At 27.3% G+C, this 17,996-nt stretch overlaps 1 protein-coding gene across 1 annotated transcript; it reads right to left on the bottom strand.

Annotated features, from left to right (window-relative positions):
- Positions 1 to 336: 336 nt before the first annotated feature.
- On the bottom strand, positions 337 to 14,459 carry LOC119666692. Its single transcript, XM_038075974.1, has 2 exons — positions 14,061 to 14,459; positions 337 to 440 (listed from the first exon to the last, which is right to left on the bottom strand). Exons 1-2 carry the CDS (start codon positions 14,392 to 14,394, stop codon positions 337 to 339), a joined length of 438 nt encoding a protein of 145 aa, XP_037931902.1. The 5' UTR covers positions 14,395 to 14,459.
- Between the last annotated feature and the right edge of the window lie 3,537 nt (positions 14,460 to 17,996).

The raw sequence follows: 17,996 nt of genomic DNA on the forward strand, positions 1-17,996 counted from the left end.
GACCGAGGCAATCTTGACAAAATGGTTGTGGTGATTGAAAAGCCGTCATATCAGATTTGGGAAAATAAAATACATTTTTAATAGAATCACTGTTCTACTAAGAACTCTAATCCTAACAAAGAAGAAGAATATTCATATACAAATATTCTAACATAGAATACAAACATTTTAATATTCGTAAATGAAATAAAGTTACTACAAAACTCAAAATTACAAACCAAGCTAGACATCAATCATTATAAACAAGTCTCCAGAATTTAAATATTTATATAAATAATATTTATATAGTATAAAGTACACTAAAGATGTTTTAATTAATTTAAGTATCAATTAATTTTAGATTAAGAAAGCCATTAATATGTTATTACCTTCATTTAAAGAAGTATCGTTGACAGAATTGTCAAAATGTATGCGAGGCAGTGTTTTCGACTTGTACTCACCTAGAAAGATAAAAAAAAAATTATACAATTAATTATTAGTTATAATGTGAAATCTAATAGTTTATAAATATATTATATTAAATATATATAAAAACAATTTTTGTAATAAAAATTGTATTATAACATATAACAATATCAGATAAATAACGATATTAAAATAATAATAATTATATATATTTAATAATAATAAATTAAAAATATTGTAAATTGATTTTAATATTGTAAATAGTTTTTAATTATTCTAGACACATTAATTAAAAACTTAATATATTAATACTGTATAACATAAGATGCATTTTTAAAATATTATATAGTTAATTGCAGAATATGTACAATAATATAATATTATATAGTTTATAGTAAATATTATGTATAGTAATATTTATATTATATTTATATTATATAGCATATTAACATATATAATATACAATATTATTATGTTTCCCAGTGCTATTATTAAACAGCACCCTAATAAGATTCTAGATACCATAAAAATATTTTGTTTATATAATTATCATAAAATAAGGAATTTTTTAATATATTTTAAAATGAAATTGAAAATGCACGCGAAAGAACAATTAAAAATTTTGTTATTTAAATTTTTTCTCATTAAAAAAATTCCAACTAAACATTCCAAACTTTCTTCATAAAAACAGAATATTTAAAAAAAAATTAATTTAAAATTATTACGGAATTTTTATTCAGCTAAATAATATTCTTGATTATTCAGTTTTCTTCTAAAACATGTCTGTCTCTAAATCGGTAGTAATAGTGACAACTAAGACAAGAGTACGATGCTTTGTAAACAGGATTCAGTGAATTATTCTACAAATATGGTTTTAGTTCCTTAAAGAATTCAAGACTTATTAAGTGTAAGCAACCAGCAGACCCTCAGTATAGATGTTAATGAACAGAAGTATAGTTGGATTAACATAAGAAAAAAAATTAAACATTTGATTTGGAAAAAGGGACTTCCCCTAAGTATGAATTCCCTGAAATTGATTCCCTAAAATCGATTCATATCTAAAACAAAACTTTTAGAATGCATTTGTCAACATTCCTATTGGCACGTGACAATATTTTTATTTGAATTATAGAGAAATACGAGTTATACAAGTTCGAATTATTGAAGCAAATTTGTATGTAACATAATTTGCTCTCTAAAACCCTGTTGCACTTGTTTTAGTTTGGGTTGTAGAAAATTCGAGTTATAGAATTGCGAGTTATGGTAGTTTGACTGTATTTTATTAATATATATATATAATATGCAGATGTCTGAGTTGGTTATTCATCACCTTAACTCTATTATATATGTGAACAGTTTTAAGTTACACTAAGAATATCTGAACACGGGGCTTTATAATATAATGGATCTAATATCTTTGTATCTGTCTGTGTTTATCAGACTTCGCTGTATTTTTAGGTTGCTGAGTGTTGTATTTATAAATATTTTCATGAATAAAAAATAAATAAACAATAGTTTATATTAAAAATTTAATTTCATTCGAAAATTCTATTTAATATAAATATTTTTATAAATTTTTTGAAGCTTCTTTTAGCAACAGAAAACTTTACGCTCTTTGGTACTTATCTACCAAATAACTTATATATACCATATATAAAACTCGAAGATTTTAGGAAATTTAGATGAAATTGTTTTTTTTTTCTAAGAATTTCAATTAACTTGTGAACTTAATAATGCTACAAAAAACCAAGTTAAATATAAAATAATTGTATCTAATTATCTGGAGCAATCGGCAATTTTTATTAATTTGTTTATGTGCACTGCAGAGTTTGTTATTCCATCCAAGTTCTACACTAAGCAAGATAAATAAAGAATTTAATGAAATTTAATTGTAAAATTTGTTGCTATTACAAATTTAAAAAGAATTTCATTCATTTAGTAGACCTTCGGTTAGGAAGTTGAGGGTCTTGCATTGATGCGTTAGCTACGCTAGCCATTGTGGGAACAACAGATATGAGAAAATAAACTAAATAACAATAAAACTAAGAAAAGGAATTGTTTACACTTTTATGGCTTTTTTCTTTTCTTTCTTTTATATATTTTTTTTATACATTTTTTTATTCGCATTTCTTTTAACTTTTGAGTATAGTTACAAATAAATGATTTTTTTTAAATACTAGAATTAAAAAATTTATTCTTTTTTATTTTTTTTTAATTTACTCATTCGTTCTGAAAAAAGAATTTAAATTAAATTAAATTAAATAGACGAAACCATTGCCAGCTTTTGTTTTGATTCAAGACGCATAGGCATTTACGGATGCACACATACGAGTATTAAACATCAGCACAGCTCCCACTGTATTCTCATATGCCCAATATCGAACACACACACGCACACATGCATGCAACCCATGCAAGCCACAGTGGAGCATAATTGCGAACTTGCTTTGGGGCCATTTTGTTTATTTGCAGTGCAACCAACATGTGCGCTTTGTTTATCTGAAAAATTTAATGCACGAATTTGTTGGATGTGCACTGAGGTCTGTGGTGCGCCTATGGAGATACTTTTATGTGCGCCTTTGTCAGTTTATCTTGCAATTTGATATTTTAAACTAAATAAAATTTTTATTGGCCTAGTGACCGTAACATGTGCTAACAATTGAAATTATTGCCACCCTTTGGCATTTTCCTCTTCTTCATTTCTTGGGTCTTTTCATTTTATTTTTACAATTTTTATTTTTTATTTCTTGTTAATTTAATTTTTTTTTGTTTTTGTTTTGGTGTATATAGAAATTAAACTTTAAAGTACTCAAATCGAGCAGAAGCATTAACATCAGATACATTATATTATAAACAAGCTTTTCGTCGGATGGGCAGAGATACTCGGAACAACCAAAGACCAAAGTTTTTAGCATTTCAATGCAATTAATTTAGCGTTTGTTAGTTTTTTTTTTCTTCTCCTCTCTTCACTTTAATTCATTTATGTAATCATTTTGTGTGAAATTCAATTTAAAAGAATGTAAATGTCAGATGAAAACGAAGAAAAATTGTAATTTCATATCGCCAACAACGACCGACCTATTTGGAGTATCTGGTTATGCAATTTGAAAGTTTTTCTTTATAATTTATTTCATAACAGTTTCTTAGTTAACTGAAAATGCACTTAATTAAAACTATAATAACAATAATTTATTGAACATAAAGGAATTAATTTGGGTCAAGAACTGCATTGCATATGAGAAATATTTTATTTCATATAATATATCATATTAAATTAAGAAAGACTAACTTCTTTATTATTATCGTTATGAGTTAATTTAGAACAGTTCGTTTATAAAAGAAAAATATGTTCTCGTTTTATGTTAATGAGTTTAAGTTCTAAGGCCGTGCAAAAATGTTAAATTGAGGTAAAGTAAATTGAAATTTCCTAGAGATTTTTTGCACTGCACTTATATAAATATTTATTTATTTATTTATTGCAATTATTTATTATTTTTGGTTAAACGTTTTTAAATTTATTTATTAATTATCTTATAAAATGTTCACAATGGTAATACCTAATTTACCTAATTTTTAACTAATTTACCCTACTCGAAATTCTGGTAAATATCAACATTCGCTGCCATACCGACATAATTTACTAATTCCCCCAATTTATCATCAATTTACTCGAACTCGCACACTGCTTAAAGTTAGAAATTTGAGTTCAGCAACTGGAATATATTAGCTTTAACGGGTTAATGTTGCGAACAGTCTAATACTTCGATAATAAAAATATTTTTAAGATGAGCTCGGTGTAGAGAAAGATGCAAGTAGCTTGGAGCATATTTATATTTATTTAATATTTATTTAAAATTAAAATAATAATTAAAATCAAAAAAAAAAAGCACGACAAATGCTGACAAATGACAAAAAACCTGGAACTTGAGCATTGACAGTTTGTGCAACCTTGGCTACTTATGGAAAAACACGATTAATCACTGCATCTAATTTGACAGGCAAGACATCTAAGCTTGGTACTTGCAGTCCAAAGAAATTATATACGGATTATAAACTAATTAAAAATTCGAATATTTCCTAACACCACTGATGATTTGTACTTGTCAATACTCGAAACAGCGTTGTATGGGCAGCCAAATTATAAATTAAATAAATTTTTGTTCTTGTATTTTCTTAGCTATTCGAATCCGTCTAACTTTTTAGTAGATATTCCAAACCAAAACTGGAATATCATGTTACAAGAAATAATTGGTAAGCCTATATACCCTATGTATAGGCTCTTATAGGAGTATAGATTAAATAATTTATGATGGACCTTAATTGATTAGAACTTCAGATACAAAATATAGAAAGAGAAGATGATCTCAAAAACGCAGATGAGCTGTACATCTCCTTAAAATTAAGAACTTTTGAGGGTAATTCGTGGTTAGAATATAAGGTTATAGAAATGGTCAAATAAACGAATAAAAACTTAACTACAAATATAGATTATATCATATAAAGCAATCGCTACAAGAATCATCCAATGATTTGTATTGTCACCACTTGCATAGTCGTACTAGACTTGTCGGGTTTTTTGTTTTTACTTTCTGACGTAGAAATAATATACTTAATATATTCTCTTAATATTATATATAAGTACAATATGCGGTATTTATTTTATTATTTTAAAAATAATTACTTTTTTATGTGTTAATTCAATGTAAGAAACCTCGGTAGCCTCATTAAATTCTGTATTTGCTTGTGTGGTATTACTCATTTTTAAATAAAAAGTACTTATATGCATGAATTTCATTTACTCTTATATGAGTACATATATTTTAATTTAAAAATTTTATTTGAAGAATGAAAATTAAATGCAAATAATATACATTTGAAAGCTTTATAAAAGAATTGCGGTCATATGTGCGAATGGCAAAAATTTGCTGTGAATTAGCTACACTCAAAAAAAATAGTGATAAGAAGTATTTATACTATAAGTAATATTTAAAAAATACAAATAAATAAATTAATTATTTATATAGTTTAAAAAAAATTTCTAAAAATTGTTTATTTCAAAATTAAATCATTTATAATGTTTAAATTTCTGAAAATTAATTATTCTCAAAATTAAAATTTTTATATAAATTTAACATGAGAAAATATTTATATATGTTATATATATATATTTTACATTTATATATATAAATTGATTATTCTCAGAATTAAAATTTTTTTATAAGTGTTTAAATTTCTGAAAATTGACATCTTTTCATGTTGTTATATCTATAATATTTTACATTTATAATACACTGAACTTAGAATATTTTATTTTTATATAATTTGTTTTAAAATATAGGGTCCAGGAAATATGTCACTAAATAAACATAGATGAGTGTAACTTTAAAGAAATTTCATCTGATGTCGCTATCATCAGGTGGGCTCGGCCAGCCAGCATTACCTACCTACTGGGTGCAGAAAAGTTCACTAAATAAAATGCAACTGGACTCAGTAAAACTGAGTCCATAAATCAATCAAGCATAGAAAGTATAAAAAATTAAATAAACTCTTAGTTCAAAGTTTAAGTATTGTTAAGCGTAGAAGAGTTTTTTATAAAGTTCGAAGCGAATATAAATGTTCTCAACTTCCTACTTCCAGCTTCCTAATTAATTTAATTATAACCTTTTTTTATAATTTACATATAAAAGATATATACATAAAAACTATATTACATGAATTTAAAATAATTTTATTGCTTTTTAAATACTATGTATTAGAACATCTGAGGATCATCATAGCAAAGCTAGTGCTTTAGCACTGTTTTGGGTAGAAAATCATACATTTGTTTTGGGTTTTTCAATGGTATTATATGGCAATTTAAGTATAATTAAATCCAAAGATAAATGTTACTATGATATAGTTCTTGAATTAATATAATAATACTTTCATGAATGTGGTGTTATCGATCATTATATATCTATTTGTATTGAAATGAAACTGTAAAGTACTATAGAACTATATTTTATAGTTGCAGGTTAAAATATACCTTTTCAAAAATATTTTTTTTTTTTTGAATATTTGTTAATCTTTATCACAATATTTTTAAAATTTGGCTATTATTATAACAAGTATGGTTTTTTAAGATTTTAGTTTTTGTGTATAACAATGAAAATGAATGTAATAAATATTTTAGATGTCTTAAAGAATATTTTTTAATTTCTTATTTTATTTAACAAATTATATAAAATATTTTTTAACCTCAATATATTATAGTAAACAATTACCATTTTTAGTTTTGTAAGCAAAAAAATGTTTTTTTTTCAGTGTACTATTGCCGTCAGATAATTTTCTTTGTCATTTCTGTCACAACTGAATAATGATGAGGAATTTATTTATGAATACAAAGTGTATATAATATAATACAACTCACCATCTAAGCTTACATGAATATACATATCTGAATATATGCTTTGTAGGCGGTAGTTATGAACAATAAACAACATAAAAAGACTTCATGCAAACTTGACAAAAGATCATTATGATGAACTAAATATCAAGCATCATAATAATAAAATAGTATGGTTTCATATCCTATGATATATATTTTTAAATCTATTCTACGTAATAATGATGAGTAATGAATTAGATAGTTAAGATTAAGAAAAATTTCATATTTTAATTGTAATTTATTTCTAATATATAAAATAATATTTTAACTATAAAAAAAAAGAAACAGTAAATTAAATTATAATTCTCGGAATTATATATAAATATAATGTTTTTTAATTTTTTTTATTGTTTTAGAGTCACGCAATATTAGCTCCATTGTTTGCGGTTAAAATTTTTCGCTTTTGTCTTATACTTTTTTTTCACAAATATAATATAATTTTATATAATTTAATTTATTTTATCATATATATACATGTTTATATCTATATATACATATATGTATAGCAATATAAAAATCAATCTTTTTTCTTTATCTTAACGTCCAATAATGAAACGTGCTTGATAGGTTAAACGTTTTATTGAGATACACGGCCTAATAATAAGATAAGTCTGAAGATATAAAACTGCAAATTGAAATTATTAATCTCTATATGAAAAATATATTGTAAATTCACGCTTGCGGTTCTTTTTGTTAGCACTAAAAATCACTTATTAGGGTTCTAAAACTCCCATTCTTTTTTAAACTTCAGATTTATTTTTTTGAGGTTAACAATTTTTTTTACTTTCTTTATGTAAATTACGCTAAGCAAAGTTTTATGTTATAATTCAATAAAATTAATTAATAAATTATTGAGATCTTAGTTTCGAATTATGTAATGTCCCTGATTTTTAATAAAAATAAATAAATAGACAATTCTTTGCTTTTGCACCACAATGATGTATCATCTCATATTCCATTGGCTTTTCAAAACCACTTCATTAAAAATTAATCACAGATCATTTCAAAATCATTGTATTTGCCTGATTTGGATTGAGAAAATAAAAACTATGCGCTTGAAAGGATATTCTAACAATCGACTTAATTAATTGTTTCTAGAATTGAAAAAAAACGTTGCCTCATTGAATCCGGAGAAGAGTACTCTAAACATGATAAAATAGATTCAAATAGATTTTGCCTTATTTTTTAAATCGTTGTGTCTATGTGCCTTATATATAATCCAACGTATAATCAATAACAGATCCTATTTGTTGATAGTAACTTTAATATAAAGAAATCATAACCATGAAACTCCTTTGTTTGTAGATCCAATATGGCTTTGTAAAGTTCCGGGTAATACAATGACTAGAACTACATATATATAGAAAATAATGGCTTTTATTATATTTTAAGCCAAAAATAAAAAATCATTAGTCACATAGTTTAGTTTTCATTATTATTGAATGCCTAGAAAATTAAAAAAAAAATTATGGACAATTGATGCGTGACATTGTGAAGCCACAAGTGCATTTATTCAACAAAATAGCATGTCTAGAGCGGGAAATGTTTACGTATATTAAACAATATATAATAATTACAAAAACCAATTTCAAACAAAACAAAACTTTATATAAATAAATGTATAGGACAAATAAAAAAAGAATTTAACAATAAATAAATCAAAATAATGGAAATGTGAAAATGTGTTCACGATGGCAGCTCGTATCATTGTTATTGTAAACTTTTTCTTTGACTTAATGTAATTTAAAATAAACAATATAAAACAATGACGATAAACAATTATTTAGCAACATTTTAACCTCAACTTTTATACGAAATGTTTTTGATTTCATTGAAAAGATAATTTGTAAAAAAAGTTTATAAACAGCAGATGAGGAAAAAAAAATTAACAATAAAGGCGGCAATGCTCATTGTGAATATTTTTCACTTTATTGTGCATTTCAACGAATAAAATCACAATGGTTGCATGCTGTGCAAGCAGCGTGTTTATTTTTAAACTATTTTTTATAAATAAAAAAAAATTAATTTGTTTTGAAAAAAAAATTTTTTTAAGTATGATTAAAGTTAGTTGTTTGTATAAATTAATGCTTTTTTATTGCTTACGAAGAAAAATTGTTATAGAAATGCATGACAAGACATTATTAGTGTTCAAAGGAAACACTTGTAAGAAAAGCATATTTCAAAATAATAAATAACTTTTTTTTTTTCTTTTGATTTACAAATATAACTATAGATTTATAGATTGAAAACAAGTTTAATTGTTGAAATTTAGTTTTTTATTTACATATAATTATTGACTTCACCGTGTGACCGACAATAAATGAGCTCACTGAGTTTATTAAAAATAATTGTATTTGTAAAGCACCAAAGGGCTGGTTTAATACTTTCATGCATATATTCATAATAAATTATGGTCTTAAAAAATTAATAATAATTACAATACAGTTCTCTTTTTATACTTAACTAAAAAACTATTGCAAAATACGAGGGTCACTATTTATATTTCGAACCTTGGCAACACTGATTATTGTCAAGTCTCTAGGTGTTTTACGTGATTACCTGCCTGCAACGGCTTAACATCACGTTACTCAAAAGCAAAACGTCTTGATACAAAGCGTCAATAAGCGCCCCTTTGGAAACTGCTTCAATTCCACAGGTACCAATGAAGAAATGTGTATAGCTTCCGTCTTGGTATAATGCGAGGCCTACCTACAACCTCTGCTACAATGTGGGCTGTAGCACCCGGTGGTGAAACCGCAACTCCACGGCGAATGAATGACAAGCAAAATTCTTCCCGCGTAAGTTTGGGTATCAACACACAGCCACCACGAAGCCTACACCAATGGTCAGCACAGCCGAAGCTGTCGGACCACTGACCCCCGTGATACCAGATCGGATCATCTCTGGTCAGATGGCGCAAGTGCCGTGTTCACGTACTTCCTATACAAGTACCGGATTGGCACAGGAATTTTAGTCGCCTTTTACGACAAGCATATCTACTGCGGGAATATTCTAAATCCCTTACCCGCAGGGGGCACTGATTATTGTCAGGTGTCATCTGACATTTTAATACGAAAGGTTGACATAAGCTCCCTTACACTTTTTGTCAAAAAATTGTCATTTGTATTACTAAGGCCGTGTGCGAGTTCGAGTAAATTGATGGTAAATTGAGGGAAATAGTAAATTATGTCGGTATGGCAGCGAATAGTGGTATTTACCAGAATTTAGGGTAAATTAGAAAAAAATTAGGTAAATTAGGTGTTGCCATTGTGAAAATTTTATAAGATGTTTAATAAATAAATCAATTTGAAAACTTTTAACCAAAAATAATAAATAATTTTAGGAAATTTCAATTTAGTTTACTTCAATTTACTCACACTCGCACACGGCCTTATAGTGATTTGTAAATTGAGTGTTCGCGAAGAAATTGAATTGACTTTCGACGTGGATAATCAAGACAAGAGTGCATGATCAACTTACTTCCATATTTGGCGATGAATGATAGGGTCGGGACCTTCTAGTGGACTGGGACATTGTACACTCCTTTCTTTAATAAAAATAATGGAGAACCAAAATAAAAAGGATTACTGGGATAATATACCAGGATTAAAACAATTCAAATCACTTATTGATACCTATGAACAATAAGAGATACCAGAATTGTATGAATCTATCAAAAGAAAAACTAAGAATCATCATAGGAATCCTAATAGAGCACTGTAAATTAAAACACCACCTTACAAGACTGGTGGTACCTACGGATGCAAACCGTAGATTCTGTGTAGAGAATAGAGGAGTCGGCCACACATGTGCTATTAGCATGCCCTGCGCTAATGCACATACGAAATAAGGTCCTGGGATTGAACATTCTTACGGACGAAGCAATAAAACTGTGTAAAGTAGGTTCTATACTACTTCTTATTGGCTCAAGGACCTACTCTAAACTCAGAAAAGAGCACAAATGACCCGACGGTCTCATTGTCATATCCCCTAACAATAATAATAACATAATAATGCTTTGACAAATCGTTCGAATGTATGCAAAAGTGTATTAATCATAGAAAACAATACTTCAAGAAACAATAAACCAATTTTCAGCGGCAAATTAGTATTTTTCATTATAAGGTTTGATATATATGTAGTGTCCTTCGTATAGTTTTTTTTTCACTTCCGTTAATAGAGATTAATTATGTTGAAGCTATTTGAGCCAGTGCACTTGAGCACTTTTACTCTTTGTTAACTCGAGGTATCTTCAAAACTCCTCTTTACGCTTTGACTGGATTATTGCTTATCACTTCATAAGACTAAGCAATAATTGACCTCAGATCTGCATACCTTCCCGAGGGGCCTGTAACCATTGTGAGATTCGATAACGCAATTAATAATTAATCACTTAATTTTGCAAATGATTCAATTTAGTATGACTTAATTATATATTTCAATAACACTGACGTCATCTAACTCATAAAATATTTATTATGATATAAAAAACTAAAAAGGAATCTTGTCTTTATATGATATTAATCAAACTTTCCTTATGTGCAATCAATAAAACTTACTTGAAGTGACAAAATTATGTCATATAAACACTTCACAGTTATCTTTGGTTTATAGTTTCAAATAAAGTTCATGGTTAAGTTATATCAACATAAAAATATTTTATTATTTTAGAAACACAAAAAAAACACTTAAATATAAAAACTATAAAATGCGTATTTTTAATATTGAAACATATAATAATTTTGCAAAACATGTATTTCTATTAGGAGTGGGTCGAAATTGCAATCAAATGTTGCGATAACTCATGGGCCAAGCAGAATTTTTAATTATTTACATAAAAATCTGCTGTCCGTGCCAGACGGCAAGATACTTTTTTGGTATTTTCTGTTAGTGGCAGATTGTGTTCAGTTGGCGGATGGCGATGACAACAGTTGCTGAATGTTCAAACAATATATTTCCTACAAATTTACCAACGAAATAATAATTTTTAATTTTCATTCAATTCGATGTTGAGTAAACAAAAATAAGAATATTCCATTGTATGGGGAATTTGCGTTTCAATTGAAATTGGAATTAGAATTGAATTAAACATCATTGATGTCTTCTCCCCTTTCATTAAATTCAAAAGATATTTATTTTGTGTTTATGCATGTTTTCATTTTATTTTCATATGAAAACTGATAGTTTAAAGCTCTTTAAGTGAAGTCTTGCATTTTTTTCTAGTATTTCTAGTATGGTATTTTTTTTTTTGATATGGTATATGATGGGCAATATTGTCTTAAGTGCTTTGTCAAGACATCTATCAATCATTTTAATTCCTTTTCATAATGAGAATTTGAAATAGTTTAGCAATAAGACAAAATGATAAGATTTCATCATGCTAAGTGTATGTGAAAACCCAATATAATAATTGACTACTTTTTGGAATTATATTAAAATTTCACAATAAAAAAAATTTATATTTTATATTTTGTATATTATTTACAATCGATTTGTTAGATATAATAAATTTCTTTAAAAGTATGATATATAAGAGAAATTTTAAAGCACCGATAGGTAACTTAATAGCACTAAATCTAGGGCAAAATGTATAGCACCCGAGATTAATTTACTATACTCTAGATACAAGATTACCCTGAAATTAACAGTTGTTTTATGTGATTTGACAGATAAACTTTGATTTGATTCGATATATGTATTTGTGAAAAATATTAATATCTACTTACACAACTAAGAAAATGTTAGATTACTCTAAAATGTTTAATGTTTGTCTTTACAGCTTGGAATAATTGTGCACAATTTAATGAGATAGGCGGATAGTTATATTGTTTGGTAGTAAATATGGACTTCATTTGGTTTGATTCGTCAGTCTTTCACCTACAGAGACATATTGCCAACGAACGTCTGCAGCGTACGTTTCTCATATTAACTTATCGGAGTTAACCTGAGTTAACATGATTAATTGTTTGCTGAGGTAAGGTCTTTTTCAAACTTTCTCCAACAAAGTAAAACTTTATAAGTGAAACTTTATAAGCCTATGTTTAGACTTTAAATTAACCATATAAGTTAGCTATACAATTATCAACGTTTACACTTGGACACAAATATAACCCATTGTAGTACCCTTAAACTTGTCACGAAGTTCGCACCTTCGACTACCAATTGTTTCCAGTAAAGCTTCTTGCGTTATTATAGTTCCACTTGTTTATGTTGTACCATGTTTTGGATTTCGTCCATGAAGTTAATTAATCACAATATTATTTATTTTTTCAATAAAAAGTATTGATATTCGAGACCCAATAAAAGAAAAATCGTATAGAAAGAAAAATGTTGAAGATTCATTGTATCATTTAAGGTTAATTAGAATCTAGTATTAACAACTAGTATCGGATTTAGCGCTACACGGTATCTGTGGAAGGTTAGTATAGCGCTCTCTATCTATTACCGAGACTCATTTAAAAAATGTTCAGACTGTCATACTGCCAATTAATATATAATTGATATATTAATATATAAATAATATAATATTAAATAATATAATGGTTTTTATATGTTTTTTAATCCGGCTATATATCACTTTTTTTTGGTTAATTCAATGTTTGCTTAATATTTTTTATTATATTCTATATTTCGACTCGTCTTGAGAGTCATCATCGCAATCACGATCTAACATAAATTGATTTATGTGTAGGATCATAATTCTGATGACAATGATTGCAATATTGTGCAACATAGACAATAGAATAAAGAGAATGACGTAGATATAGCTTTAGTAATATTAATTTATGTTAGATCGTGATCCTAATGATGACAGGTCGATAACTAAATTCAAAAATTTTATATTAAATAATATAATATATATAAATAATAGAATATATTAATAAAAATTTATAGACAAGTTAAGTCGTTTATATAAACTAATATTTAAATATCTACCATATAAATATAGATTATTTAATAAATAATATAAATTATATTTTTATTATCTATTATGATAATCATAGCCATTTAAAAACTATAATCATTGTAATTATTTTATAATTGAAAAGCATCGACTTTCATATTATTGGAATTATCTTTAATAATATAGCAATATCAATTATTTGATTAAATATTCCTTTAAATATTTTATTTAAATTTAATTAACATTTCAAAATAAATTGAATTATACTATAAGTATTTAAGTGCAATGTATTTATATATAAGTTCATTAATAATAACAACTTACTCCTGCCACCAGCTTCGTTACCGCTAAAGCTTCCATTGTGCGATGACTCCATGTACGGTAGTGGTGGCTCGATTTGTAGCTGTTGTGGACCGACATCACGATAGTCCAAAAATTCATCACGTTCGCCACGCAGACACGAAGTTAAGCCACGTGACGTACGTCTATCGACGCGTTCCTTCTCCAGGGAACGACAGTAAAGATGTGTCGTCTGGGCGCGTTGCAAAGATTGCGATTTATTGCCACCACATTGGATCGGTGTCAACGTGAGTTCGTTGTGCAATATTTGGATTGGTGGATGTTTATCTTCCGTTGGAGGTATTGCAACGCAATTCATTTTTGTGCAGTTTTTTTTTTTATTTTTGTATACGTTATTTTTATCTTTTTTATTTATTTTTTAAATAATTTGGTTTAATTTTGTTTAAAATAAATTTTTTGGTTTTGTTGCTGTATTTTGTAGCACATAATATTTTTAAATGAATTTCATGTAAGTAAGGCAAACCAACAATTTTGAAATTTTGATTTTTCTCTTTTGTATGCGAAGTATGAGTAAACATTTAATTTCCTTAATTTTATAGTTTATAGCTGCAAAATTAAATTTATTTAATATACAAAATCTTTTTGAACTATATTGACTGACTCAAGCTGACTGTAGTTTTGCCAAAAATTTTAGTGAATATTACCATTTCAATAATAATAAAGTGGTAAGTCAAAATTTTTCAAATTTTAGAGTTGTCAAATAATACATTTTTGGAAAGTTGTCCAATTTTATTTTTGGATATATATACCTTTTTTTTTTTGGTAAAAGTTTGCAAGTAATTTCATGTAGGAGCCAACACCTCAGAAATGGAGTATGACATAAGCAATTGTCTATTTTTGGCTTAAGTACAAAAAAAAAAAAAAAACATAAAAGTCTCGAAAAAAATACATTGAGAAAAATAATTTTAATTTTTCATAAATATTGCAAAAACTATTAACTTTTTAACATATAATAAATATATCAGTAAACATTATTCAAAGCCATTTTAACAATTTCAAGTTCAATAGCCTTCTCACTTTCTATTTTCTCAAATAATTTCTATGCAATGCATTAAATACTTCAAGTTCATGCAATTTAGCAACTTCTTGGCAATCATACAACAAAATTCATCTTATAAAATTCTTCAATCCTTTCTTCCTTCTATTCAAATCAAATCCAAAAAATTGTGAAAAAATGCAAGTGAGTGTAAAATTATTAACACAACAAAAAAAAACATTTTTAAGTGCTACGCGGTAGAAATTTTTATTAAAATTGCCTTGAAAAATAGATGCGACCGAGTTGTATAGGAAAACTGAGGACGGCAGTGGTAATGGCAACGGTAATAAATCTTTATTTTAACAGCAGCGAATTTGCAGCCATTTAAGTAGTTTTTCCATTTAATATGCAAAACAATCTACAAGAATAGAAGTCAAAAGACATCTCCATTTTGGCGCGTTCATTCGTGACACCATCCGCAAAGATACGCGGACAAACCCATGCAAATCCATGTGGAGTAACCGTTGCTGTTTTTGAGATACTTGATTTTCTTTTCTATTCTTAAAGTGTAATTTATGCGTCACTTCCAGTTTCCAATTGAAACTGAAATTATTCAGTCACATACAAACTGGATGAGAATTTATTTTTATTTTTGCTGGGAAATTTTATTGCACTTGTAATCTATAAAGGAATGAATCAAAGACTATGGTATTAATCATCTGGAATAATTTTAGTCCATAATAAACTAATCGTAATTATTCTTACATTTATCAAAGATTTTCCAGAACTTTAGGGATGGTAGCGAAATCCAATGTTGGTCAAAACAGTGTTGCACAACAGTAGAAATCAGTATTTGTCACTTTTATGAGCAAATATACATATTTCAGTGTACAATTAATGCGTAACCTTACAAAAATAACTAAATAGATCGAAAGTAGTGATAATATGAAATTGGCAACTGTGATATGACTCTATGGATAACATACCGAGAAAAAGAGATTAAAATTGCCTTAACCATTCTTTATGTGAATATCTACAGTACATGGCCCGAAATAGTGTTAGAAATCGGAAAAAAATTGTGATTATATGAAAAAAACGTATCTCTAATAGTCTTCAAAAATTTACTTAAATAAATCATTAAAGTTATGGTTGCTTAGGTTTATTTATAAAATAAGTTTTTTTTAGAAATCTAAAATGACACCCTCCGCGGCTTTATTAATGATTACTCCGCGGAAAGTAATGATTAGTAAATATTTTAAGTTTCTTTTTTTCAGAAATATTGATTACATCTTATCCTTGCTCAATTTCAGCAGAAAATTTATTTTATATCCAGGGATGCCCGATTGTGAAAAGTAAACTCATTAGGAGACGACATATTTAAATATATCTAGGATAGATAATGCAAAGAATTATGAATATTTCTTTAAAAAACTATGTATATAAATACAATAGGCCTCTTACTATAGATATCTCGTAAAAAAAATTGTTATTAATAAATCAATAATAGGTAAATACAAATATTGTAGCGATACTGAATTATTGCAGTACCTATCAAGAAAAAGTTGTTATTCACAAAGTTGTGTTAATTCAATCTATTTTATATCTAGAATGATTAAGATGTCGATGTCGGATTGATATCTATTATCAAATATTGCCTTTAATGAATCTTGTTGCAGCGATAAGTAAGGAAAGGAAGGTGCTCCACATTCCTTCTTAGTATTATCAAACCCACACGTAATGTATAACTTGCTAGGGTTTTATTTAAAAAGATTTTGATCAGCAGCAGAATCGTTTTCTGAGAAACAACTAATATTTGATATGGTTTTAAATCATATGATTTATATACGGCAAGAAAATTGTCAGTAAAGCCTAAGTAAATCCTTACAATCAGCACGATAATCTAACTCGAATGTTACAGTTCTTTCGAAATTTGGCAGCAAATTGGTATATATTGGTATATATTATTGAGTTCAGTCTAATTTACATCTAAGACGATTTGGTACTAGATATCTCTGAATGAGATACTGACATCGGTTACTAGAAAAGAACTTGCTAGGAATCGATACAAAAAGATTTTTGTTAACGGTAGGATTGCTTTTTGACCAAAAATCAGTCTTTAAAAACGGTTTATAGGTGTTACATATCTCTGTGTGAGATATCGAGATCGGTTGAGAGAAAATAACGTGCGAGGGACCTATTCAAAAAGATTCTTGTTAACGGCAGGATCGCTTTATGGACAACAATCAGTCTTTAAAAACGATTGATAGGTGTTACATATCTCTGTGTGAGATATCGAGATCGGTTGAGAGAAAAAAACGTGTCAGGAACATATTCAAAAAAATTTTTGTTGATGGTAGGATCGCTTTATGGACAACAATCAGTCTTTATAGGTGTTATATATCTCTGTGTGAGATATCGAGATCGGTTGAGAGAAAAGAACGTACGAGGGACCTATTCAAAAAGATTTTTGTTAATGATAGCATCGCTTTTTGACCAACAATCAGCTTTCGATATGGTATTAAGTCATCTACTATATATACGGCAACACAATAATCTACAAATTTTAAGTATGTCCTTTAGGATCAGCATGTTAACTTTACTCTAATGTTACTGTGCTTTGAAAAATTGCATTTAAGTTGTTTTTCGAATTATATGGTTTACGACATGTGGTGCTAGTGACAGTATGTCCTTCAACTATTTGAAAAACTTCTTTGCAGCACTTTATTTTGGTTTTTCTAAATTTTGATTTATTCTACTACAAAAAAGTCTCTTCTGGACAATGATTTCAACTTCAACGTCATATTCATACTGAAACGTATCCATCAAAAATCATAAAAAAGACTTGACATATCACAGGTGTCATATGCGAAATGTAAACGAAAAAAACATGAGGAGCACAAAGAAAGATATTCAAAATTGCAACT

This window comes from Teleopsis dalmanni, chromosome 1 (assembly GCF_002237135.1).
Source record: "Teleopsis dalmanni isolate 2A chromosome 1, ASM223713v2, whole genome shotgun sequence".
Lineage (NCBI taxonomy): Eukaryota > Metazoa > Arthropoda > Insecta > Diptera > Diopsidae > Teleopsis > Teleopsis dalmanni.